General features: G+C 45.9%; 1 protein-coding gene across 1 annotated transcript; it reads left to right on the forward strand.

Moving 5' to 3' along the window:
- The first annotated feature begins 10,498 nt into the window (after window positions 1–10,498).
- Window positions 10,499–26,038, forward strand: ZRANB2 (zinc finger RANBP2-type containing 2). Its single transcript, XM_040406878.1, has 10 exons — window positions 10,499–10,636; window positions 13,876–13,928; window positions 14,020–14,128; window positions 15,182–15,264; window positions 16,116–16,192; window positions 16,628–16,780; window positions 17,649–17,800; window positions 20,193–20,273; window positions 22,191–22,355; window positions 25,028–26,038. Exons 1-10 carry the CDS (start codon window positions 10,581–10,583, stop codon window positions 25,092–25,094), a joined length of 996 nt encoding a protein of 331 aa, XP_040262812.1. The 5' UTR covers window positions 10,499–10,580; the 3' UTR covers window positions 25,095–26,038.
- Window positions 26,039–27,596: the final 1,558 nt, after the last annotated feature.

Below are 27,596 nucleotides of genomic sequence, written 5' to 3' on the forward strand. Positions count from 1 at the left end.
GACTGAATTTTAACACCTGTATCTCAGAAACACCTGGCTTGATTAAAAACCATTTATACAGACCTATGTGACCACTGCCATAGAACATGCTCAGGGTTTACATCATGGAAAAGCAGGAAGGCTGCTATTCATACTGAGCTATTTATGTTTCCTGTTGACCTGAACTGGGGCTACATGTAGAGCGCCCCCTAGCATTGGCAGCAGATAGCCGGGATTTCTGCAAGTAATGCAGTAAGTCTGTTCCTACCATTATGTATTACTCCCATCTTCCTCTTATTCTACTGTCTGTAGATTAGCAAGAATAGGAGACTGAACGAACTGAGTAACAATTAACCAAGGAGACACGTAGGTCTGCATAGGAGCTGTATACACAAAAGATTTGTTTGTTTTTACTTAATATTGTTGCTTTTTTTATTCTAGCTGTATTGCAACAATAAGTATTTTGGTGGCAAAAGTATTCCTACCCTCTAACATAAAGAATGTAGTAACAGCATAGAGAAATCAGCAGGGTCAGTGTCATTACAGATGCCTAAAAAGAAGGAGGCCTCCAATATAGAGACATTTCATTGGCACCTAAAGAAATAAAGGAACAAAGTTGCCGAAATAAGGCAAAAAAGTAACAAAGAGCAATTGTGCTGCAGCGCGGTCTCAACACGAGCCAGCAGATCTTATCCCAACGGCCTCATTGTATAAAGTTAAGAGATGCTGAAAGTTTATTTGAAAGGCAAGACAGGAAAATTAGCAATTTTTAAAGTCACAGTTCTCCTTTCCTCACGGGGTAAACCAAGAACAACATACAAACTGAGCATCTTAAAGGGAGCGCGGTTATTTCGTGGCATGGTTTTCCAGTGAATACATTACCGTTCTTTTGAAGAAATCTGACAAATGTAACAATACCAAAGAGACCAAAACTGTAAGTAAAGTTTTAGGGAAACTGCTAATTAAATGGAGAATTAATTGGCGCTCAGATTGTGAACATTCTAATGAGATTTCACACAATGCATATTACTGTGAACTGATTCTAAAAATGAGAGCAGATTGGCATGGCCGGTCTTTGGAACATCTCAGGAGATGCTCTCTGACACCTCAAGGTAAATTACCCCCAACCTATCCCCCTGTCTGCTGAGCCGCCTCTGGTGTGCATTACAGCAACACACTGGGGGTGAATGCCCCAGGGGGGGTACTCAGGGGGCTCATAGACACCTCGCACAGCCTCAAATACTCTGATGTAAGCCAGCGGGGTTACTTACTACACATCCTAAACATTCCATACACAGGCATGGGGGTAACTTTTAAAAGTGCACAAAGTGGAAGGGGGTATAAATATTCTGGGTGCACATAGTGGAGGGGGAATATTTAGAAACGGGTATTTACAGTGTCAGAGAGTCATAAACTGAAAAAATAAAACTACATTAACATATTGCCATAGCAACCGTACCCTCCCACCTTAGTCCCCTATATAATGTTCAGCAGTCCATAGTACTTCCTCTTTCTTTGCTGCTGCCACAAAGATAAGTACCTGTTTGTTTAGCAGCCTATATCTTATCTGTTTTTTCCCCAGTTATCGGTGCCTTTATTCAGTTTCCCCTATCCCTGCTTTGGGGAAGGGGAGAGAGGTATTTTAGTTGCCCTGCTACAGCAGGTGGGGTCCGACGGGGTTAATTTTGGTTTTCTTGTTCCCTGCGGACTCGCTTTTCCCCCCCCCCCCCCTTCCCTTCACTTACACAGGTTGGGGGGGAGACCGAGCGCTCGATTCTTTGCCCCCGTCTTCCCGCCGCTTGCTGCTTCGTCCCGTAGTCTCGCGGGATTACGGCCGGCTGCGCGAGTTCGGCGGCCATTTTGTTGTAGCCCTTTTCTCTTGTTCTATTCCTTTTGCCCGCGTCCTTTCCCTCCTTCCTCGTTCCTTCCGATTCGTGGCAACGCCTCCCGCCCTGCTTTCTCTCCGTCCGGCTCTCTCTCTCCTTGCTCCGGTTCACTGCTGGGTGACTACCCACTGTGAGTTCCTTTCCTTCCCTCAGGTTAGCTGCTGTTAGGTGTTTTTCCCCTGGGATTTACTACCCTCCACATTTATATTGCCCTCTTGACCGCTCCTCTGCTGTCTTAATAGGAGCCTGATAGTGAATCGGTATATTGTCACTGCAGTGATGTCTCACCCATCTGGCCATACCCCATCACAGAGTTTGGAAGCAGGCCGAGAATCTGTCTCTTCTCCGACACCTGCACCTGGTGGCTCCGTTTTTTCTGCGGATGCTTTCCAGCTCTCCGTTTCTGAGGCCATTATGGCCGCTATGGGCTCCGTAACCACCTCCCTCACCAAATCCATCTCGGATGCCCTCTCAGCTCGCCCTACTGTCTTCAGTGACACGGCGCAGCCCGATTTACCGGTACCTAAAGCCTCCAGAACACACTTGATTGGTGAGTCCAATGCCACCCCAGAGAGCGCGACCTCGCGCAAAAGAGCCTCATCCCGCAAGGCAGAAAGGGCGAGAAATTGGAAGTGCGCTAGAGCGCAAACTGAGTTAGAGATCGACTCTGAGGAGGAGGCTAGATTTGAGGATATTGATTTCCCCGAGGAAGATCTGTCTGATTCTACCCATGCCGATCCTAATCCAACACCCATCCCGGCGCCTCCTGGCGCTTCGTCTGCGGACGCATTGCAGGGGCCGTCTGGTGTATTAACCGATCCTCTCGGTGACCCCCTTTTCGACCCCGACAGTCTTCACCACCCCAGATCTGCCGAATGGCTCCCCCTTGACCACGTGGCTCAATACCTTGAAGCGCGTGTTCGTTGCCCTCTGACTAAGGAGGCTCGCAACAAAATGATGGCCGAGTGCCCTAGACCCATTGTTGCAAACAAGGTCTGCGAGACCCCGTCCGTGGACCCCAAAATGGTCCAGTTCTTAGCGAAATCTGGGTGGAACCCTAGAAGGGGGCTGGAATCGGCACTGAAAGCGTACCAGGACAAACTCCTGGACGTTTTTGACCCGTTGACCAAGATTTTTGTGATGGCGGAAATCGCCAGAGAGGCAAATACGCCTGTGGATCCGGAGGAGCTCCGGGGATGGGTCCAGCGGTCCATATGTATAGCGGGCAATGTGAATAGTTCCCTGTCAATTGAACGGAGCAAAGCTATTCTGTTCAAAATAGAGCCAAAGTTAGTGAATCTAGCACTCACTGAGGCCGGGAGAGAGGCACAGGGTCTCCTGTTTGGAGAGTCCTTCATTAAGGACATGGGCAAGTTCGTTGGTGCCTTTACTGCTCTGGACAAGGCACAGTTGTCCATGAAGAGGGTGTTCCAGGGCTGTTTTTCCTCGAGGGCCGGCGGTTACAGGGGGCGTTCAGCCGGCCGCTCTGCATTTCACGCCCGTGGTACGGGCAGAGGCTCCTGCGGTCAGAGACCCTTCACTCAGCGATCCTCATTCCAGGACACCAGGCAATCGCAAGGCTTCTTTCCGTCCCGAGGCGCACCTAGCCACAGGCCTTTCAGAGGAGGTTCCGGATTCCGTCGTCCCCTTGGTAAGTGTCCCTCATTTTCCTTTTTCACCAGTTTGTGTAGGGGGCAGACTCCAACATTTTTCTCATGTATGGGAGTCAATCACGTCAGACGGTTGGGTTCTATCCACAATACGGGGATTCCAGATAGATCTGGTGCAGTACCCACATCATATTCCGTTTCCCCCTCCTATCCCATCCTCCGGGGCCGCGTCTCGGGCCATAGACAAAGAACTAACAGGACTACTTCACAAGAGCGCCATCGAGCTGGTCTCATGTCCCTCAGAGGGCCTACTCAGCAGTATCTTCCTCGTGCGGAAAAAAGGAGGGCAGATGCGCCCAGTCATAAATCTCAAACCTCTAAACAGATTTGTGCGCTACAGGCACTTCAAGATGGAGGGTATTCACCTCCTCAGGGACCTTCTCCTCCAGGGAGATTGGATGGTGAAATTGGATCTGAAAGATGCCTATCTCACCGTACCGGTCGCTGTTCCTTCCAGGGACCTTCTCCGTTTCCTTTGGAAGGAACAAATGTGGCGTTTCTCTTGCCTTCCCTTTGGCCTGTCGTCGGCCCCTTGGTGCTTCACCAAGCTCATGCGCCCGGTGGTGGCTTGGCTCCGCAGTCGCGGGATCAGGTTAATCATCTACCTAGACGACATACTCTTACTGGCGCAGGATCCTTCTATCCTTCTCTCACAGTTACAGGTAACGATGGATCTTCTATCCCGATTGGGCTTCCTCATCAACTATGAGAAGTCTTCGTTAACCCCCTCCAGAGTTATGGAGTTCCTCGGTTTCTCAGTGGATTCCGTCTCAGAGACTCTCAGCCTTCCATAGTCGAAACTTCGGTCCATCCGCAAGGAACTACGCAGGACGTTGGTTACCCCTCGGATCACACTGCGCCATCTGACAAGGATCATAGGACTCCTCTCCTCCTCAATTCAAGCTGTGTTTCCGGCCCCTCTCCATTACCGAGCCCTTCAGCGCCTGAAGCATGCACACCTTCAGACCGGTGCCTCATACGCGGATATGATCTCGCTGGATGCGGAAACTCGGGACGAGTTGCGTTGGTGGATTTCGAACCTTCAAGCTTGGAATGGGAAGGCGATTTGCGGTCCACGTCCGGACTTCACGATCGACTCGGACGCCAGTCTGCTAGGGTGGGGGGCCCACTGCGACGGAGTCTCCAACCGGGGGACGTTGGTCTCAGGAGGAAGCTTCTCTCCATATCAACGCCCTGGAGCTGTTAGCCGGATCCTTTGCCATCCGCAGTTTTGCCAAGAACATCGCCAGTGCCTGCATTCGCCTTCGTATGGACAACGTGTCTGCTGTCCGATATGTCAATTCCATGGGAGGTACCCATTCGTGCATGTTGTCTCACTTGGCCAAGGAGTTCTGGTCTTTCTGTCTCAACCAGGAGGTTACGGTGGTGGCGGAATATCTGCCTGGTCTGCAGAATGTCCAGGCGGACTGGAACTCTCGATACCTCAGGGATGGCAGCGATTGGAAATTAGACGGGCTGGTGTTCTCAGACATCTCCTCCCTCTGGGGTCCATTCTATATCGGCCTGTTTGCCTCTCGGTTGAACGCTCAGTTACCGCGTTTTTTCAGTTGGCGACCGGATCCGGACGCGGTGGACGCATTCCTGCAAGATTGGCGCGGACCTCTCCTCTACGCACCCCCCCCCCCCCCCGTTTGCAATGCTTCCCCGGGTTCTTACCCAGGTGCGTTGTCAGCAAGCGGAATTGGTGTTGATTGTGCCGTTTTGGACTTCCCAGTCATGGTTTCCCCACCTGCTGGACCTGCTCATCCTGCCGCCGCTTCTTCTTCCGGACTACCCAGAACTTCTCCTAGACTTAGGAGGCTCGCGACACCCGCTACTGTTGGAGGGATCTCTCCGTCTGCTGGCCTGCAGAATATCGGGCGCCTCTGCCAAGGCGAAGATCTTTCGGACGCAGCTCGAAGACTCTTGGAACAGTCGTAGGTTCCGGGCACCAGGAGGGCCTATAGAGCGGCCTGGGGATCATGGACTGGTTGGTGCGTGGCACGACGTGTGGATCCCCTTTCAGCCCCTGTATTGGATGTCCTAGAGTTTTTGACGACCTTATTTGAGGAAGGTAAGGCGTATCGTACAATCAATCTCTTCCGTTCAGCGATTTCTTCCTTTCACCAGGGATTCGAGGGACGCCCTGCGGGTCAACATCCCCTGGTATGCCGTCTCTTCAAGGGATCTCGTATGTCGCGACCCCCTCGGCCGCGTTTTTCTTCCACCTGGGATGTCTCTTTGGTCTTGGATCTTTTCACAACGTGGCCATCTAACTCTCAACTTTCCCTACGCCAGCTTTCGGCCAAACTGGTTACCCTCTTTTGCCTTATATCTTGCAAAAGAGTTTCTGACGTCAGGGCTTTAGATTTTGATGCCAGGTCATTTTCTCCAGACGGAGTCACTTTCAATATCTCCCGCCGGTTGCCAGTGTGAAAACTGCAATGTTCCTGGATTTTTTTTCAAGGATGCACAACATTTATAAAACACATTTGTGATAAAAACCCTGATTTACATAATATGTCATTCTCCATACTAAATATTTCTGTCTCATGAACCACTGAACGCTCCGTAATGAAATGCATTAGAATTAGTAAGAAGCAAAATACTCGGCTTTAAAGGGGTTCTCCCATCTCAGACAATGGGGTCGCCAGGATATGACCCCATTGTCTGATAGGTGCCGATCCCAACTCTGGGACTCGCACCTACACTGAGAACAGCGGAGGGAAAGTGGCGGAGGGCGCACTGCACATGCACAACCGCTCTAGTCTCCATTCATTACTATGGGGCCGCCGAAAATAGCCGAGTATTTCTTTTGGCCCCATAGAAATGAATGGGTGTGCTCCCATTCACTTGTATGGGGATAGAGCTTGGCGGTGGCCACCGATCTCGGCGTAGACAATGGGGGGGGGGCATATCCCAGCGATATGCCCCCATTGTCTGTGATGGGAAAAAACCTTTATGGATCAACTTGTGAACATCTTAAAGGGCATCTGTCAGCAGTTTTGTCCCTATGACACTGGCTGACCTGTTCCATGTGTGCTTGGCAGCTGAAGTCCTCTGTGTTGGTCCCATCTTCATTGCTGAGAAATATGATTTTTTAACATATATGCAAATTAGATCTCTAGGAGCAACGGGGGCGTTACCATTACACCTAGAGGCTCTGCTCTCTCTGCATCTGTCGAGCCCTAAACACAGTGACAGGTCCAGGTGTGATGATATTTCTTTACCTGCCTGGTCCTGTCAATCAGATTGCAGAGGACGCAGCGGTTGCAGAGAGAGCAGAGCCTCCAGGTGTAATGGTAACGCCCTTGTTGCTCCTAGAAGCTCATTTGCATGTATTAAAACCACTTTTCTCAGCAATGCGGGCACATATGAGCCTGATTAAGGTGACGGACCGTCATCAAAACGCATTGCTCTGTATACTTGTATCTATTTTTATTTGTAAATAACCTAGTGTATTAGTGGAGTCCTCCGCTGCAGCGCACTTCTTTTAGGCTACATTCACACAAACGTATTTTGTTTCCGTGTACGTTCTGTTTTTTTGTTTTTTTTTGCGAATTGGATGCGAACCAATTCATTTCAATGGGTCCGCAAAATGTGCTATCCACCTCCGTATGTCCATTCCGTAGCCCCGCAAAAAGGATAGAACATGCCCTATTCTTGTCCGTTTTGGATAGGGATTGTTACAATGGATCCGCCATAAAAAAAACGGATGCCATACAAATGCTAAAAGGGCGTCATCCGTATTTTTAGCGGATCAGTGTTTTGTGGACCGCAAAAACCATACTGTCATGTGAATGTAGCCTCATAAGGCGATAATGCACTTCTCTCCACATGGAACATATGAACATGGGACCAACACGGACGCCTTCAGCTGCCAAGCGCACATGTAACAGGTCAGCCAGTGTCATAGGAACAAATCTGCTGACAGATGGGCTTTAAATTGAAAAAAAAAAAATCTATTACTGGAATGATGATCAGCATCTCCGCCTACACAGCAAATAATCACAAAACTCATTATAGTGGAACTCCGGATTAAAAATAAATAAATAAATAATTTTTTTTTTAAATCACACTTCAGGTTTTGTTTAGGATTGGCTCATTCTCTCGCCCCCTTAAGTGATAGTAACTTGGGGTCCCATGAGGCGAGGGTGTTAATATGTTCTTTCTCCTCCATTACTTTGTCAGATGGCTATGCATCAACGTTGTCATGGCTCCCTCTGCTGGCAGCATGCGGTACAGCACAGGGAATATTATCTCCAGCTTGTAACAACCCCAAGAAGTGGGCTGACAGAATCCCACATTGTACATGCACGCAGATTTCAAAACAGAAAATCCATGCGGTTCGTCAGTCGGATTTCTGTGCGTTTCTGCACCAGATCCGCATTTAAAAAAAACTGCATATGTTACTTGCGGTTTTTGTTAAGGATTTGTTGCAGATTTACCGCATTGAAAAAGGTGAAATCCGCACAAAAAAATTGCACAAACAATTGACATGCTGCCGATTTTTAAATCCGCACGGCAAGTCCATTTCCGTATAAAAAATAAATTAAAAAAAGTGTACGTGAGAGGTGTCTGATCTCATACAGTTTTTTGGTGATGTATTACACTGTGGTTTTTCTGCGCGTAAATCTGTGCGGAAAAAAATAGGTGTAATCGTGTGCAGGCACCCTTAGGTGTCGCGTGTGAGGGCCGGACAGGATGCAGGTGCGTTGCGGGAAAATGCGCAATTTTTCCGCGCGAGTGCAAAAGGTTTTCATGCATTTTGCACGCACGTGAGAAAAATCGGCATGTTTGGTACCCGAACCCGGACTTCTTCACAGAAGTTCGGGTTTGGGATCGGTGTTGTGTAAATTTTATTATTTTCCCTTATAACATGGTTATAAGGGAAAATAATAGCATTCTCAATACAGAATGCATAGTAAATTAGAAATGGAGGGGTTAAAAAAAAAATAATAATAATTAAACTCACCTCATCCACTTGTTCGCGCAGCCCGGCTTCTCTTCTGCCTTCTTCTTTAAAGACCTGGGAGAAAAGGACCTTTGGTCACGTCACTGCGCTCATCACATGGTCCATCAACATGGTGATGGACCATGTGATGAGCGCAGTGACGTCACCAAAGGTCCTTTTCCTCCCAGGTCATCAAAGAAGAAGGCAGAAGAGAAGCCGGGCTGCGCGAACAAGTGGATGAGGCGAGTTAAATTATTTTTTATCTTTTTTTAACCCCTCCATTTCTAATTTACTTAGCATTCTGTATTGAGAATGCTATTATTTTCCCTTATAACCATGTTATAAGGGAAAATAATAAAGATCGGGTCCCCATCCCGATCGTCTCCTAGCAACCGTGCGTGAAAATCGCACACCGCATCCGCACTTGCTTGCTGATGATTGCGATTTTCACGCAGCCCCATTCACTTCTATGGGGCCTGCATTGCGTGAAAAACGCACAATATAGAACATGCTGCGATTTTCACGCAACGCACAAGTGATGTGTGAAAATCACCACTCGTGTGCACAGCCCCATAGAAATGAATGGGTCCGGATTCAGTGCGGGTGCAATGCGTTCACCTCACGTATTGCACCCGCGCGGAAAACTCGCCCGTGTGAAAGGGGCCTTAGAGTCGCTGGAGCATTAAGTTGTGGAAAACAGGCTAACTTCAATCTTCTGTGAAAAACGGAAGGCATCCGAACACAATGGGGTACATTTACTAAGATCAGCTTTTTACATCGGTTTTTATACGACCCCCCCCCCCCCTCCCCCGGCGGCTCTGCCGTAAGATTCATCTAATGACAGGGTGTGCAGCTCGTCGTAAATTAGGTGCATCTATGCCAGTCCTTGCGCCTGGTGCGAAAACTACACCAACATTTACGGAAATATTAGTAAATTTGTAGGTACTGGAGCCCCGGCACGGCCCCCGACATTCAACTGGCGAACACGGATAAAAATCGGCTGTGTGACTAAATATTGTCGCACGCCCAGTTAAAAAGGGGACTTGCAGTTATTTTTCGACTAAAATAGTCGCATTTTATAGTCCTTTAATAAAAGTGCCTCAATGTGTTTTTCACTGATGGTCGCTAGGAGATGTTGAGAGTTAAGCTACATGCAAACGGTCGCATGTGTTTTGCAGTCTTCAAAAAAAAAACGTATGACATCCATATGCCATCCGTTTTTGGTTTTTTTGCGGATCCATTGTAACAATGCCTAAAACGGAAAGGAATAGGACATACTGATGCGGACAGCACACGGTGAAATGAATGGATCTGCATCCTATCCGCAAAAACAAGAACGGACACGAAAACAAAATACGATGTTCATCTTCACTGTCAGCAAGCAGAGGTCTAGAGAATGATAAGACATTGAGATACAAAATACATAAGAACGGCCACTTTACGCATGAGTGACGCGTCACCATTGAGGCCAGTGATTGGCTGCAGCGTTAACGTGTTCTGCCTCAAAACAGATGTTGATGCGGGGAGACCAGATACCTGCCAGGCAGCAATGGAGCCAGAGGACAGCCAGCAGTGGAGATAAAAGTATGGTCCCCACCATAAGCTGGCCCTGTTGTGGGGTCTGTAAAAACAAAACATAAAGGTGAACAACCCCTAATCTAACACTAAAACATGGCCACATGTAGTATATACACAACCAGTTATCTAAAATAACTAATGTGGTGATCAATAAAGTTGTTACAAAATAAATAAATAATAGGAACCGACGCATGCGGACACTCTACAAGAGCGTCTACGGCTCTTCTTTTTTGCGTTCCACGCCTCAATGTTATTCATCTACGTCATGGGGGCTTTGCAGTATTATAGCTGTCTACCGATGCGCCTGTTGACATTCAATCATTATATCACCCGTCATACGCCAATATTTCTCCTGCCATATACATTCCCATTCATAGAGCCGCAGCTTCTGGTGTAGATGTGACCTGGCTGTCAGCCGGTGACTAGGCGGTCTTCTCTTGTCACAGGCGCCCTGAAGCCGCTCTCTGCTGAGGGGCCTTTCTCACAGAGCGGACGGCGGCGGCGGTGGCCAAGATGTCGACCAAGAATTTTCGCGTTAGTGACGGAGACTGGATTTGCCCGGATAAAAAGTGAGTCCGGAGCGTTGTGGGGGAGTCCATAGTGAGGGATGGATGGGCGGCGGCTATAGAGAAGACATGGCGGGGAGGGGGCTCACCAGGGTCGGCCTTCCTGTGGAGACGCCTGGGCTAGGGTCACTGGGTGGTGGGGGCTGCCCCGGAGGTGACCTGTGGCCCCTCATCATAGGCTCTGGCCTCCTGACTCCATCGTGAACGGTTAGGGAATTGCATTGTGAGCAGTTTTCTCATGTTATTAGCCCGAGGCCTCCAGGAATGGGGAGGATGGAGGGGTTTCACTTCAGTGGGGCTGAGCTGCAGTACCAGACATGGCCTGTGGGTAGGAGGGGCGCCCATTCAGGTTGAAGAAAAGGTAGAGTCTTTCTATTCTTCTGAACTTGTAAATCCACAGGACGGGGGATAAGGGTCCGACCACCGGGGGCCCCACGCTCCCTATTTGAATGTTAGGCTACTTTCACACTGGCGTTTCTGGGTCCGCCTGTGAGATCCGTTTCAGGGCTCTCACAATCGGTCGAAAACGGATCAGTTCAGCCCTAATGCATTCCGAATGGATAAGGATCCGCTCAGAATGCATCAGTTTGGCTGCGTTTGGTCTCCGTTATGTTTTTTAGACGGTCACTAAGGCAACTTTCACACCTGCGTTAGGTCTGGTATCTGCACAGACGGATCCGCACCGATAATGCAAACGCTTGTATCCGTTCAGAACGGATCCGTCTGCATTATGAAGAACAAAGTCAAAACGGATCCGTCCTGACTTACATTGAAAGTCAATGCAGCGTTTTGGTGTCCGTCTGACGATGCGGAGCTAAACGGATCCGTCCTGACTTACAATGTAAGTCAATGGGGACGGATCTGTTTTTCACTGACACAATATGGTTCAATTGAAAACGGATCCGCCTCCCATTGACTTTCAATGTAAGTCAGGACGGATCCGTTTTGACTTAGACTTTTTTTTTAATGAATAATCCAAACTGATCTGTTATTAACGGATACAAGCGTTTGCATTTTTCGTGCGGATCCATCTGTGCAGATACAAGACGGATCGGCACCGAACGCGAGTGTGAAAGTAGCCTTACATGTGCGCTTGGCAGCTGAAGGCGTCTGTGTTGGTCCCATGTTCGTATGTGCCCGCATTGCTGAGAAATAGGATGTTTTATTATATGCAAATGAGCCTCTAGGAGCAACGGGGGCGTCGCCATTACACCTAGAGGCTCTGCTCTCTCTGCACTTTGACAGGACTGGGTGTAATGACACTTTCATTACATGGTCCTGTGAATCAAAGTGCAGAGAGAGCGGAGCCTCTAGGTGTAATGGCGACGCCCCCGTTGCTCCTAGAGGCTCATTTGCATATAATAAAACATCCTATTTCTCAGCAACGCGGGCACATACGAACATGGGACCAACACAGACGCCTTCAGCTGCCAAGCGCACATGTAACAGGTCAGCCGGTGTCATAGGGACAAAACTGCCCAATACTCGTGCTGGGTTCTGGCCCGCCCAGGGTGCAGTGGCATCTCTCCATGCCCGATGTTATATAGGACGGGTGGAGAAGTCTGGACAGCGCCTTTCATTTTCTGGCTACTCCGTGTGTTTTCCTTGTGTGTGCTATGGACAGTCGCGCTCGTGTAAGGGCTGCCTGTACCTGGGGGGTTCGCGGGTGCAGCCGCTTGCAGATTACCGCTGATTTAGTTAGCGGCAATCTGCTTGTGATTAGCGCGGCCCCTACGGGAACATGACGCAGCTGCGGCAGTGCACGTGACTATGGTTGGGGTGTGATCAGGGGCGTAGCTAAAGGCTCATGGGCCCTGGGGCAAGAGTTTAGCTTGGGGCCCCCTTCCCTCAGTGCTTTGTGGCCAGGGGAAGGGAAGCACATAGCCTGCACCCGACCCCAAATTCTCAACTTAACCCCTTCCCTCCAGCCAGAGGTGTACCTCGACCAGCATGCTCTTTCTATATTATCGGTGTATTCTTATATGGCAGAAGGATCATTGGGCCCAGTAGCGACTGCTACCTCTGTACCCCCTATAGCTACGCCCCCGGGTGCGATCACTTCTGCACTGGAAAAGAGAGGCTTTCAAAAAGAAAGCATTTTTTTTATTTATTTTCAGTGGATTTCTGCCATTCAGTAATTTATTTTTTTTTTATTTTTTTTTGGGGGGGGACGTTTTCAGAGACTTTTTTTAACTGATAGGTCACCAGTATCTGATCGGTGGTAGTGCGACACTCAGGCCCACCGCCTATCAGCTGTTTGAGAAGGCACCGCCACCCCTGTGAGCACCGTGGCTTTCATCTCTATGGGCCTAGACATGAATAGAGTGGCAGTGCCCAGCGGTCGGACCTCCATCAGTCTATTGGCTTTTTCAGTATTTAGCGGTCAGTTTTTCTCGGATCCGTTGTGTTTCCATTTCCGTTCCGTTTTTCCGTATGACACATACAGTATTCAGTAATTACATAGAAAAATTGGGCTGGGCATAACATTTTCAATAGATGGTTCCGCAAGAACGGATACGGATGCATTTCCATATGTGTTCCGTTTTATTCTTTTTGCGGACCCATTGACTTGAATCGAGCCACGGAACGTGATTTGCGGGCAATAATAGGACATGTTCTATCTTTCAACGGAACGGAAATACGGAATTGGAATGCATACAGAGTACATTCCGTTTTTTTATGCGGAACCATTGAAATGAATGGTTCTGTATACGGAACGCAAAAAACGGTCGTGTGAAAGAGGCCTAAGGGTCCAATCACACATCGGTATGTGATCTGCGGATCCGCAAAACACTGACACCGGCACTATAATAGAAAATGCCTAATCTTGTCCACAATTGCGGACAAGAATAGGACATGTTCTATTTTTTTCGGGAACGGAATTGCGAAACCGGAAGTGCGGATAAGCATTACCGGATCCGGGCCGCCCATAGTGTGGCCCCATAGAAATGAATGGGTCTGCAATTCCGTTCCGCAAAATGCGGAACAGAATTGCGGACGTGTGAATGGAGCCTAATAGTGGTTTTGTGAAAATGGTGCCAAAAAAGTGTCACAAAGCCGGCCGCTATGAATACACTTGAAGGTGACACGTTGTAGACATTAGCGCATTTATTGGAGATTATCTGCTGACCGGTGTTTGCTTTGTCGGAGAATGAAATGGCGGTTTATCTCCAGTTCTGACCAGTAAGAAGTCTCGTTACTCTGCCGATTCTTATTTGCCCTTTGCTTTTTTTTTTTTATAGATGTGGAAATGTTAACTTTGCCAGAAGGACGAGCTGCAACCGATGTGGCCGAGGTGCGGTTATACCGTGATGAATACTCGCTGTCTGTAGGTTTTAACCCGTTATGTTATTATACATATAATGTTGTTATTTTTATAATTTAAGAAAAAACAACGGATGCTAAAATGATGAAGGCTGGAGGGACGGAGATCGGGAAAACGCTGGCAGAGAAGAGCCGCGGATTGTTTAGTGCCAACGACTGGCAATGCAAAACGTAAGTAGACTGCGCCTCAGTATACAGGTCAGTCTCGTCCGCCCATACACCTTCCATGGCTGTCACTTTCTCAGCCAACAGCAGCTCCTCCAAACTTCTGCATGCACATGCATGCTTGGTTTGGCCTAGCATACATGTGATTTCAGTGGCCGGAGATTACCGCCAGGTCACCGCGGGGGCGGCTTTTCTTCTGCAGGAGCAAAATAATTGAATGTTGACATACAACTTGCCCAAGGCTTTTTATTCCCCAGCTCCTGTCTGTACCAGCACTGCCTTCCTGAAGGCTGGAGTATTGCCAGGCTTTAGCAGATCGGGCACAGGCAGAGGAGGGATATGTTGTGCTGAACTCCTGCCCTGCGCTTGCTCTGTTCTGCTAGACCCTGCACCATGCAAGGCTTCAGCAGAGCAGAACAGGTGGGTGCAGGGCGGGAGTTCAGCATAGCACATTGCTCCTCTGCCTGTGTTCCCGCTCTGCTAAAGCCCGGCATATGCTATTTACTCCAGGCTTTACGAGAGCAGCGCTGGTACAGACACGAGCAGTGATGTACTATGAGGCTCCTGCGGTCAGTGCCGCCACAGGGGAATCCCTATTCCCGTACACAGCCATTTAAAGGGAGTACAGATTGGTAAGCGCTATAAGCACCTGAACTGCAGGTGTCTGTATCACATGGAAAAATAAAGTATGTTAGAAAACATCATTTTGGGGCATTTATGGTAGTTTTAATAAACCTTATTTATAAGTTAAGGTAGATTTTTAGGTGCCACAATCTAAAGGCAACTACTGAGATAATTGCACCGTAATGTGAAGCGAAATACGGATAGTCATTTATCGTTGCTGCTTCCATAGGAGCTTTGTCCGAGTTCTTGGGAATCTTTACCCAACGGCAAATCATTTCAGAAGCCATAGTGGCCATGAATGGTGGTGGAAGCCCCATCTCAGACCTCAACAATGTCATCTTATCTCGCACCCCCGAGCCACTCCCTGTGCGAAAACGTATGCGGTTTCCACGTTTTGTTTTTTTGCAGGTTTTTGACTTTGTGCTTTTCTTTTAGTTGTGGAAATGTCAACTGGGCAAGAAGATCAGAGTGTAACATGTGCAACACCCCAAAGTATGCGAAGCTGGAGGAGAGGACCGGTATAGCTCTTCTTTAAATTATTATATTTTTTTTATTTTTTTTGCCATCTTCTGTGAATTTGTAAAGAACTGTACACTTTGAAGGGGTTGTGTCACTTCACCAAATAGCATTTATTATGTCGAGAAAGTTAAAGGGGTTATCTAAGACCTATAATGCCCCTCACAGAGGTTGTACTTACCTCGCACCCACGTCTCTTCTGATGCTGGCACATCCGCCACTGCATCTCTCCGTCAGGCGGATAAAAACATGGGGGGGGCATCCAATAGCAGGCTGCGATGTGGACAAGCCTCCCTAGCGTCCCCCGCGATGCTAGGGAGGCTCGTCCCCGCCGCTGCCTGCGCTTATCTGTTTTCAGAAGTGACGCGGGGAGCGAGGTAAGTGCAACCTCGTTGAGGGGCCCGGGCATATGGGGGGGGGGGAAGGGCATTATAACCCCTTTAATACTCACTTTTTCATCACATTATACACTGCTCGTATCCAGGGGTTATGACCACCCTGCAATCCATCAGTGGTGGTCGTGCTTGCACACAGTATAGAACAGTACCAGCCTATGTGCCCTCCCACAGCCCCGGCCACCAAAAGGCCGCCACTTTTTCCTATCATGTGTAAGCACGGCCACTGCTGCTGGAATCCAGGGTGGTCGTAACTATGGAAACGAGCAGTGTATATTTAAGTAGAAAAAATGAATCGAGCCAGCAAAGGCTATGGATAATAACAATACCTTAGTAAGTGCCTTGTAGTAATTTTTCTCTACATAATAAATGCCACTTGCTGAAGTGAGACGACCCCTTCAACTCAGTTTTTTTTTGGTACCTGGTGTTATATAATATTGTCATATTTCTATATACAGGTTATGGTGGCGGTTTCAATGAACGTGAAAATGTAGAATACATAGAGCGAGAAGAGTCGGATGGAGAGTATGATGAGGTAAAAGAAATTCTGCTCTGTTAACCCCTTAATGACCAGAATGTTTTGCTGCTAAATGACCAGACACTTTTTAGGTTTAAAGGGAATGTTCGGGACATGGTTATTGATGACCTATCCAGAGCTTGCCAAGACAGCTGATCGGTGGGAGGTGCCCATGTTTACCAATCTTAAGGGCAAAGATCTAATGTGTACAGTCGGTTTTAGCTCCAGACAACCCCTTTAACGGCCCTGTTTTACATTTTTGTACTACAATATTTATCCAGAATTTTTTTATGATTAATAAGGCTTTTTAACACCAGTTTTTTTTATAATCATTGTTAAAATATACAACAAAAAAAATTTCTTAATTTATAGTAACTACGTATTTTTATTGATTAATTGCTTGTGCAAACACAAACTGTACTTCTGTACTTATTTTATTTTTTTGATTTCTAGTTTGGACGAAAAAAGAAGAAATACCGTGGAAAGCCACCCAATGCAAAATCTATACCAAAAGGTGATGAAAAGGTGTCTGGAGGTGAAGAGGAGGAAGAGGGCGAAGAGGAGGATGAAGAAGAAGGAGATCTATCAAAATATAAGTTGGATGATGTAAGTGACTGTAATATTCATGACCTATCCTTAGGATAAGTCATCAATATTAGATCATTGGGGTCTGACTCCTGTGGGAGGGGGCACATGTGGGCATTACCCCTGTGGGAGGGGGCACATGTGGGCATTTTGTAGTAGTAATGCCCTCTGTGCCCCCTTCACAGTAATAATGCCCTGACACACACACACACACACACACACACCACAGTGGGTGCTTTTTATTTTTTATTATTATTATTTTTTACTGAAGCAGCAGGCTCAGCTCGGCTGCAGTGTATATTTGCGCACACAACACTGGTGGTCACTTCAATTCACTACAAGGCACACAGTGGTTTTCAGGAGGACTAGGGAGGAGCACTGGATTGAGCGAGCGGCTGCAAAGATGGAAAGTTTTTTTCCTACCTGGAGGAGGGTGAGCTGCGGCGAGCACAGAAGTGAGTGAGATAGGTGCGCGCACACATCCCTGCTACTTCATAGGCTGATCCCCCTGCTGCCCACGTGACCTCCCCTCCTCTGTCTGTCACTGCTGGCTGCGCTCATCCCGCCTGAGCCATTCAGTTAATGATTCACTGAATGGCAATGGCCGGCCGAGATGAGCGCTCACACGTAGTTCGCTGCCTGATGCCGGCGGCACTGCACGGGCCGTATGACACAGCTTCGCGGGCCGTAGGTTGGGCATCACTGGATAGAATACTTGATTACTAAAATAATCCATAGCTGCAGCCCTACTTGAAACACAATGTACTCGTCCGCATCCAATTTATTTTTATTGCTGCATGAAGTCATCAACTTATTTTTTTTCCCCAGTGAATTTCAATTAGGAAAATGTATTTCTTAATAACTCATGTTCCCAAACATTTGTTTTTAGGACGATGAAGAGGATGACGATGGCGACCTTTCAAAATATAACCTTGCCAGTGATGAGGAAGATCCTGGTAAAAATAAGAATCCCGCTCGCGGCAGATCTAAATCCCATTCTTCCCACTCCTCCTCCCATACAAGCTCAAGGTCTAGGTCCAGGTAAACGGGTACAGGTCAAGGGAAAAGCCGGGCAAAATGTCAGTATCTATTTTTAACTTTTTCCTTTTTATTTTTTATTTTTTTTATGTAATTATTTACTACTTTATATTCTAGAGCCGACATTATCTTGTGCAATGTCATGAAGTGTCTTCTCTGCTTTTTATCTGCACTTTACTTTCTTTAAATATTATACTTTCACTGTTCATATGATAGTTTTCATCCTTTCATAGGCAACTAGTTCTGCATTTACCTGCAATGAACACAGTGCCTCCATGATGTGTGCTCTGTGGCTGTACACATGGATGTGCTTCTGTTGTTGGATATTATTCTGTCTGAGGGGATCATGCATGTGATGAGCATCCTCGGGATAGGCCTTCTGTGTCTGGCGGGGGTTCCACACCCTGTACCTCTGCTGATCAGTTATTTCAGACCAGCGCCAGAGGACGGCATCAGAATTACACACCTCTGTCCATTGTGTAGTTGACAAAGCAGATTACTTTAGCGCTGCTCCCATTGAAGGGAAAGGTAATCACATTGCATGGAGCTCTGTAGTTCCGGAGCCGCTGCAGATCCTCATGTCTGTGGGGTGTCGGACCCCAGCCAATCAGATATTGATGGCCTCTCCTAAGGATGGGCCATAAGTTGTAAAATCCTGGAATGAAGATAAATGCAGTGATTGGAAGAGGCAGAATGACTGCTCCTGGGCATAAGGGTACTACCGAGGCCAGTCTCAGATTAGCCTAAGGCATAAACATATTGTGCCCCTATTCCGCTCCTCTCAAACCAATATGATTTTCTATATTGGCAGATACAAATAATAAATTGTAATAGGAGTACAGATGGGTGGGTGGTACAATGGACAGCCCACGCTGCCATACATTCTTGTAATATTTTGCTACGCGCGGCAGCTATATATAAGAGCAGGGATCATCGGAACGCAGGCCTAGAGTCAGTATCAGCAGATTTGTCCTTACAGCTGCTAGGACAGATTCCTCTGTAGACTCTACTCAGACTCCATGTGTAACGCGTTTACTTTGATGCATTGTATATACAGTTCACTTTACCACAGGAGCATAAGCATTATGGGTGAAGGGGACCACTTCTGGGACTCCACACACGATAGGAATCAGGGCTCATGCACCCGGCCGTTCCGTGCTTTAGGCAGTCCCCAATGCATGGGTAACATCCGTGCGGTTTCCGCAGACGGATGCAGGCCCATTCAGCTTGTTTGGGTCCGTGATCTGTCTGCACCGCAAAAACATAGAACATGTTCTATTTTTTTTTTTTGTGGTGCGGAGGCACTGAGAGGAACCCTACAGAAGCACACCGTGCACCCACAGGCGGGTCTCGTATATAGCGGGGGCCGCAATATGAGCCCGGCCAGCACACGTTCGTGTGCATGAGCCCGAGGAGCCCTTACTGGACAGTTTTAGTCCTGAGAGGTGATGTTCACAAGCATTCTCCCCAAGACTCAATGACCCTACCTATAAAAATGTTTATGTCCCTTCTATGGTTTGTCATTTAGACAACTCATCCTAGAGGCTGTTCACATCATGTTTTGTCCCACGTGTAAGATATACATTGGGGGAAAAAATGGTGCAAAAGCGTAATACGTCTAGCCATATGTATGCATATGTTTAGTTCTTTCGCAATGGCACCCTACGGAGACAGAAGCCACAGTATGGGGGTCCTTCTGAGACATCTGTTCAACATATACATTTAATGTGGGACAAAAGGGTGACGTGAGCACAGCCTTACACTGTCCCTGCTATTAGTCGTCTTTCAGAAATGGACGTCTCTAGATTCCACTCCCACCACAAAGGGGGGGGGGGGGAGAGGAGAAAGGGCGCACAATAGGGTAGTATGTTCAAACAGGTAATAGAATGGAGTGAGAACGAAGGGGGCTCGCCTTGTAATGATAGGCACAACCCTATGGAAGACTTGTGTGAATTAGACCTATTCACCTGGAGAGCAGCCGCAGGGAGAGTTTCATTCGGATTGGATGTCCAGTCCCCCGAAGGATACTTGTAGCGGAAAAGAGGATCTGCTTAGGCGCAAGAACACCGGTGGAGGCGGTCGTGATAATCAAATATAAATTCCTTCTTCATTTGAGAAAAGCGCATGTGTACATTACAACAGCGCGTTTCGGGGATAGGTAGTTCCCCTTCATCAGGAAGTGTTATTAGTGGGGCTTTCTTATAAGTCTTAAGTTGTGTTGTTGCCTTTCGTATTTTTACATGTCACTTGTTTGTCAGGTGGTTTTTCCATTTTTATTATACTTTGTGCCCCAAGCCTTTACCTTGGGATCCTGTAAGTAGCAGAAAGTGATTAATGCAGTCATTTTGTGCATCGATTGACTGAACAGGAAAACAAATGCACCGTGTTGTTTCAGATCCCGTTCAAGAAGCTCTTCCAGTTCCAGATCTCGCTCTAGCTCAAAGGAACGTTCTCGATCTCGTGGTTCAAAATCAAGGTGAATAGGGGGTACCGCGCTGTGTTCGCAAGTGGTTCAAGATGTCTTTAAAACGCTGATTCTATTTACTGTTCCCAGAACGTGACCTCCTACTCATAAGGGGACATTGTGTTTGCTGCAATGTCTTAATATACTCTGGCTAAAAGTTATGTTGTAATATCTAATAGACCTATATTATTAAAGGGCGATTCCCATCTTATCACTATATGATCAGTGTAGAGTCCATCGCTAAAACCCTGACTGATCCCAAGTAGGGGTGGGCGATATAGGCGATATGCGATATAAATTTGTGCCACGATATGGATTTTGAGCATATCGCCTATATCGCCGGACCGCGATATGATCCTGAGCCGGCACAGTGGAGAAGGAGAGAGTCCCTCCCTCCCCACCGTGTGCGGCTGCCGCTGACCACCAATGACAAAAGAGGAGGAGGGGAGGGACTGACAGTAAATCATTGAGTTTTCACGATCTCAGTGAGCTCGTGAAAACTCAAATCCGATGGTATATTCTAACCCCCAGGCGTTCCCATGGTGACAGGGACGCTTGCCTGGGGGTTAGAATATACAAGGCCACGCCGCTGACAGTAGAACATTTTAAAAACTAATCAGTAACTTTAACTTTATTAATTGGTGATCTCTTTACTGTATACCTTACTAGGTCTTCGCTCCGGTAACAGCAGGCAGTGCGGGCGGGCAGCGCTCACTCACTGACGTCACGCGCCTACTCCTCCCACTAGGCGGCGCAGGCGCGTGACGTCAGTGGGTGAGCGCCGCCCCCCGCACTGCCTGCTGTTACCGGAGCTAAGACCTAGTAAGGTATACAGTAAAGAGATCACCAATTAATAAAGTTAAAGTTACTGATTAGTTTTTAAATGTATTCCTGTGAGCGTCGGGGGAAGGGGGGAAATCTGTGGACGGCACCGTTTGGGGGGGGGAGAATCTGTGGACGGCACCGTTTGGGGGGGGGGGGAGAATCTGTGGACGGCACCGTTTGGGGGGGGGGGGAGAATCTGTGGACGGCACCGTTTGGGGGGGGGGGGGAGAATCTGTGGACGGCACCGTTTGGGGGGGGGGGGGGAGAATCTGTGGACGGCACCGTTTGGGGGGGGGGGGAGAATCTGTGGACGGCACCGTTTAGGGGGGGGGGGGATCTGTGGATGGCACCGTTTAGGGGAAGGGGGGGGGGTGATCTGTGGATGGCACCGTTTAGGGGAAGGGGGGGGGTGATCTGTGGATGGCACCGTTTAGGGGAAGGGGGGGGGTGATCTGTGGATGGCACCGTTTAGGGGAAGGGGGGGGGGTGATCTGTGGATGGCACCGTTTAGGGGAAGGGGGGGGGTGATCTGTGGATGGCACCGTTTAGGGGAGGGGGGGGATGATCTGTGGATGGCACCGTTTAGGGGAGGAGGGGGATCTGGGGATGGCACCGTTTAGGGGGATCTGGGGATGGCACCGTTTAGGTGAGGGGGGGGGGATCTGTGGATGGCACCGTTTAGATGAGGGGGGGGATCTGTGGATGGCACCATTTAGGTGAGGGGGGGGATCTGTGGATGGCACCATTTAGGGGAGGGGGATCAGCTCCCTGCTGTTGTGTGCACAAAGCACAGGGCAGCAGGGAGAGTGTAAAGTCCTATTCACCCTAATAGAGCTCTATTAGGGTCAGTTCTGTGACCCCCTTCTAACTCGGGACCAAGTCTTTGGGACCCCCACCAATTATAAAGTGATGACATATACTAGTAATAAGCCACCCCTTAGCAGATGGGAACACCCCTTAAATATTAATTTAGGAAGTTGTTGGGAAAAGGGTAAGTGATGTTATTTTTTAAGAAGTCCTCAGTTGTTGTCTCTGCTTTCTATTGATTTCTTTTGTTTCCTGTGAATTTTGTCATTAAATTATATCAATTTTTAATCAATAAAGATCCAGCTCCAGATCCCACCGAGGTTCTTCTTCCCCCAAAAAAAGATCTTACGCAAGTTCTCATTCGTCGTCCTCTTCTTCAGAGAGGGGAAAGAAAAGGAGCCGCTCCAAGTCTTCGTCTGGTGACCGCAAAAAAAGGCGAACAAGATCACGGTCAACAGAAAGGTTTGGGTTACCGTAGAATCGGAGGGGGAATGTCAGTGAAAGGGAACAATGGGAAATGAAGAGTCAGAACTTTTTCTGTAAAAATGTCAATTTTGTCACGTTTTTCAGATTATTCTCCCAGAATTATTAGTGCTTGGCTAAGCATTTATGGATGTTAAATAGAAATCCAGTTGCAATTGATACATTATATATTCCATAGTCACTGCTTCCTCTCAATGGGAGTATGTCTGCTATAATACTGCTCCTATGTACACTAATATAACTACTATAATACTGCCCCTATGTAAAAGAATATAACTACTATAATATTGCTCCTATGTACAAGAATATAACTACTATAATACTGCTCCTATGTACAAGAATATAACTACTATAATACTGCTCCTATGTACAAGAATATAACTACTATAATACTGCTCCTATGTACAAGAATATAACTACTATAATACTGCTCCTATGTACAAGAATATAACTACTATAATACTACCTCCTATGTACAAGAATATAACTACTATAATACTGCCTCCTATTTACAAGAATATAACTACTATAATACAGCTCCTATGTACAAGAATATAACTACTATAATACAGCTCCTATGTACAAGAATATAACTACTATAATACTGCCTCCTATGTACAAGAATATAACTGCTATAATACTGCTCTATATGTACAAGAATATAACTACTATAATTCTGATCCTATATACAAGAATCTAACTACTATAATACTGCTCCTATGTACAAGAATCTAACTACTATAATACTGCTCCTATGTACAAGAATATAACTACTATAATACTGCTCCTATGTACAAGAATATAACTACTATAATACTGCTCCTATGTACAGGAATATAACTACTATAATACTGCTCCTATGTACAAGAATATAACTATTATAATGCTGCTCCTATGTACAAGAATATAACTACTACAATACTGCCTCCTATGTACAAGAATATAACTACTACAATACTGCTCCTATGTACAAGAATATAACTACTATAATACTGCTCCTATGTACAAGAATATAACTACTATAATACTGCTCCTATGTACAAGAATATAACTACTATAATACTGCTCCTATGTACAAGAATATAACTACTATAATACTACCTCCTATGTACAAGAATATAACTACTATAATACTGCCTCCTCTATACAAGAATATATCTACTATAATACAGCTCCTATGTACAAGAATATAACTACTATAATACTGCTCCTATGTACAAGAATATATCTACTATAATACTGCTTCTATGTACAAGAATATAACTACTATAATACTGCTCCTATGTACAGGAATATAACTACTATAATACTGCTCCTATGTACAAGAATATAACTACTATAATACTGCTTCCTATGTACATGAATATAACTACTATAATACTGCCTCCTATGTACAAGAATATAACTACTATAATACTGCCTCCTATGTACAAGAATATAACTACTATAATACTGCTCCTATGTACAAGAATATAACTACTATAATACTGCTCCTATGTACAAGAATATACCTACTATAATACTGCTTCCTATGTACAAGAATATAACTACTATAATACTGCTCCTTTGTACAAGAATATAACTACTATAATACTGCTCCTATGTACAAGAATATAACTACTATAATACTGCTCCTATGTACAAGAATATAACTACTATAATACTGCTCCTATGTACAAGAATATAACTACTATAATACTACCTCCTATGTACAAGAATATAACTACTATAATACTGCCTCCTATTTACAAGAATATAACTACTATAATACAGCTCCTATGTACAAGAATATAACTACTATAATACTACCTCCTATGTACAAGAATATAACTACTATAATACTGCCTCCTATTTACAAGAATATAACTACTATAATACAGCTCCTATGTACAAGAATATATCTACTATAATACAGCTCCTATGTACAAGAATATAACTACTATAATACTGCTCCTATGTACAAGAATATATCTACTATAATACTGCTTCTATGTACAAGAATATAACTACTATAATACTGCTCCTATGTACAGGAATATAACTACTATAATACTGCTCCTATGTACAAGAATATAACTACTATAATACTGCTTCCTATGTACATGAATATAACTACTATAATACTGCCTCCTATGTACAAGAATATAACTACTATAATACTGCCTCCTATGTACAAGAATATAACTACTATAATACTGCTCCTATGTACAAGAATATAACAGCTCCTATGTACAAGAATATACCTACTATAATACTGCTTCCTATGTACAAGAATATAACTACTATAATACTGCTCCTTTGTACAAGAATATAACTACTATAATACTGCTCCTATGTACAAGAATATAACTACTATAATACTGCTCCTATGTACAAGAATATATAGTATAATACTAGCTGTAACAAGGAATATGCAGCTGACTTGGTGGAAATGCTTTGCTTTTGCCTGACTTCTTTTACATGCCACAATATCATGTCTTCCTCATATACGACTATGTTGTTAGAGTACACATGTGCACTGTCATGACTTTTGCTTTCGTATACGGTTTTATAGTGCGCTGACTCTATCAGATCACTTTTCAGGCTGTAGTTTTATGTTCTTTAAGTTCCTTTATTAACAAAAAACTACTTTTTGATTTTCTGTGTTTCAGGCGCAGACATTCCCCCGCTGGGTCGTCCCATTCTGGCTCACGATCATCGAGTTCCAAAAAGAAATAGATATTTAGGAAAGACGGGAGAATAAAAACACAAAAAAACCAGAGCAGATAAGAGGCATCATGAACCACACGGAGATGAGCTGCGGTAGAGGAGGCGCACGCTCCTGTGCTTTTACTACAGCCACACACAACCGATGTACAACTGTAGCATTTTAAGCCATAAGTTCAAAACCGCCTCCCTCCTCTACCTCTCCCAGTAGGAAGTGGGACACAATAGATGGCAATAATATGGCTTAGGCTTGGTTTAAAACATTGTGATGCATATTTTGAATGGATTATTTTTTTTCTTTCTGGTGCGTGTCCATGTTCCTGTATTTCCAAACTATTACAACCCCCTCCCTCCTACTAGGATAATGTGAACTTCTCTCATCCACTGCAATCCTTATGGCTTAAAATGCAAAAAAAAAAGTACAGAGCTAAAGCCCTAATATTTTTATGGTGTTACAAGGTAAGTATTTGTCTTACTCCATCTTGGCATTACGCAGGCCGCCGGAGCAATTCTAATATACAGATCATTCTTAGGACATAGATCACACATCCCAAATACTTCTACTCTGTCCCACCAGCCCCAAAGACCCCCATTACGAGTCATTGTCCTTGTTACTTTACCCCTTTTTTTTTTTTTGGGGGGGGTTTCACCTACTCATGAATGTAACCTGTCCCCCGGCGTATTACTGTATCTTCATGCCCATTGCTTCCTATAAAGCTTCTGTTGACATATGTATGCCGAAAATGTAATCTGAGGCTCCGTCACCAGCTTTGCACTCAAGGGGCGAGAGGGTTTTACCATTCTATAGATGACGCCTCAACGAAAATGAATTCTGAAATTATTATTTTTTTTGTCTGATTTCTTAAGTGTAGTTTTTTGCGTGGTGCTTTTTTTTTAAATTTTATTTTTAATTTTTTTTCCTCTGTAGACCTGTGACAATAAAATGATGACTCCTGCACTTCTTGTTTGTGTTGTATAGAGAATAAGAAGGCGGCAGACGTCCTGTCCGTGCTAAATGTATGTAGATAAATCTGGTAAATTCTTGCCTGGCATGCAGATTGCAAGATCATTGGGATCATCGGTGGACGGCTGGAAATTATGATAAATACAGGTTCTTCTCAAAAAATTAGCATATTGTGATAAAGTTCATTATTTTCTGTAATGTACTGATAAACATTAGACTTTCATATATTTTAGATTCATTACACACAACTGAAGTAGTTCAAGCCTTTTGTTGTTTTAATATTGATGATTTTGGCATACAGCTCATGAAAACCCAAAATTCCTATCTAAAAAAATTTGCATATTTCATCCGACCAATAAAAGAAAAGTGTTTTTAATACAAAAAAAGTCAACCTTCAAATAATTGAGTTCAGTTATGCACTTAATACTTGGTCGGGAATCCTTTTGCAGAAATGACTGCTTCAATGCGGCAATGTGGCATGGAGGCAATCAGCCTGTGGCACTGCTGAGGTGTTATGGAGGCCCAGGATGCTTCGATAGCGGCCTTAAGCTCATCCAGAGTGTTGGGTCTTGCGTCTCTCAACTTTCTCTTCCCAATATCCCACAGATTCTCTATGGGGTTCAGGTCAGGAGAGTTGGCAGGCCAATTGAGCACAGTAATACCATGGTCAGTAAACCATTTACCAGTGGTTTTGGCACTGTGAGCAGGTGCCAGGTCGTGCTGAAAAATGAAATCTTCATCTACATAAAGCTTTTCAGCAGATGGAAGCATGAAGTGCTCCAAAATCTCCTGATAGCTAGCTGCATTGACCCTGCCCTTGATAAAACACAGTGGACCAACACCAGCAGCTGACATGGCACCCCAGACCATCACTGACTGTGGGTACTTGACACTGGACTTCAGGCATTTTGGCATTTCCCTCTCCCCAGTCTTCCTCCAGACTCTGGCACCTTGATTTCCGAATGACATGCAAAATTTGCTTTCATCCGAAAAAAGTACTTTGGACCACTGAGCAACAGTCCAGTGCTGCTTCTCTGTAGCCCAGGTCAGGCGCTTCTGCCGCTGTTTCTTGTTCAAAAGTGGCTTGACCTGGGGAATGCGGCACCTGTAGCCCATTTCCTGCACATGCCTGTACACAGTGGCTCTGGATGTTTCTACTCCAGACTCAGTCCACTGCTTCCGCAGGTCCCCCAAGGTCTGGAATCGGTCCTTCTCCACAATCTTCCTCAGGGTCCGGTCACCTCTTCTCGTTGTGCAGCGTTTTCTGCCACCCTTTTCTTTCCCACAGACTTCCCACTGAGGTGCCTTGATACAGCACTCTGGGAACAGCCTATTCGTTCAGAAATTTCTTTCTGTGTCTTACCCTCTTGCTTGAGGGTGTCAATGATGGCCTTCTGGACAGCAGTCAGGTCGGCAGTCTTACCCATGATTGCGGTTTTGAGTAATGAACCAGGCTGGGAGTTTTTAAAAGCCTCAGGAATCTTTTGCAGGTGTTTAGAGTTAATTAGTTGATTCAGATGATTAGGTTAATAGCTCGTTTAGAGAACCTT

Source organism: Bufo bufo, chromosome 9, assembly GCF_905171765.1.
Source record: "Bufo bufo chromosome 9, aBufBuf1.1, whole genome shotgun sequence".
NCBI classification, from domain to species: domain Eukaryota; kingdom Metazoa; phylum Chordata; class Amphibia; order Anura; family Bufonidae; genus Bufo; species Bufo bufo.

What these genes read in the sequence shown, in the direction of transcription:
- ZRANB2 (XM_040406878.1), top strand. Translation starts at nt 10,581, where the DNA reads ATGTCGACCAAGAATTTTCGCGTTAGTGACGGAGACTGGATTTGCCCG. An exon ending in GAAGCTGGAGGAGAGGACCG is followed by an intron (nt 15,265 to 16,115) that starts GTATAGCTCTTC and finishes TTCTATATACAG; the next exon opens with GTTATGGTGGCGGTTTCAAT. An exon ending in AGCTCAAGGTCTAGGTCCAG is followed by an intron (nt 17,801 to 20,192) that starts GTAAACGGGTAC and finishes GTGTTGTTTCAG; the next exon opens with ATCCCGTTCAAGAAGCTCTT.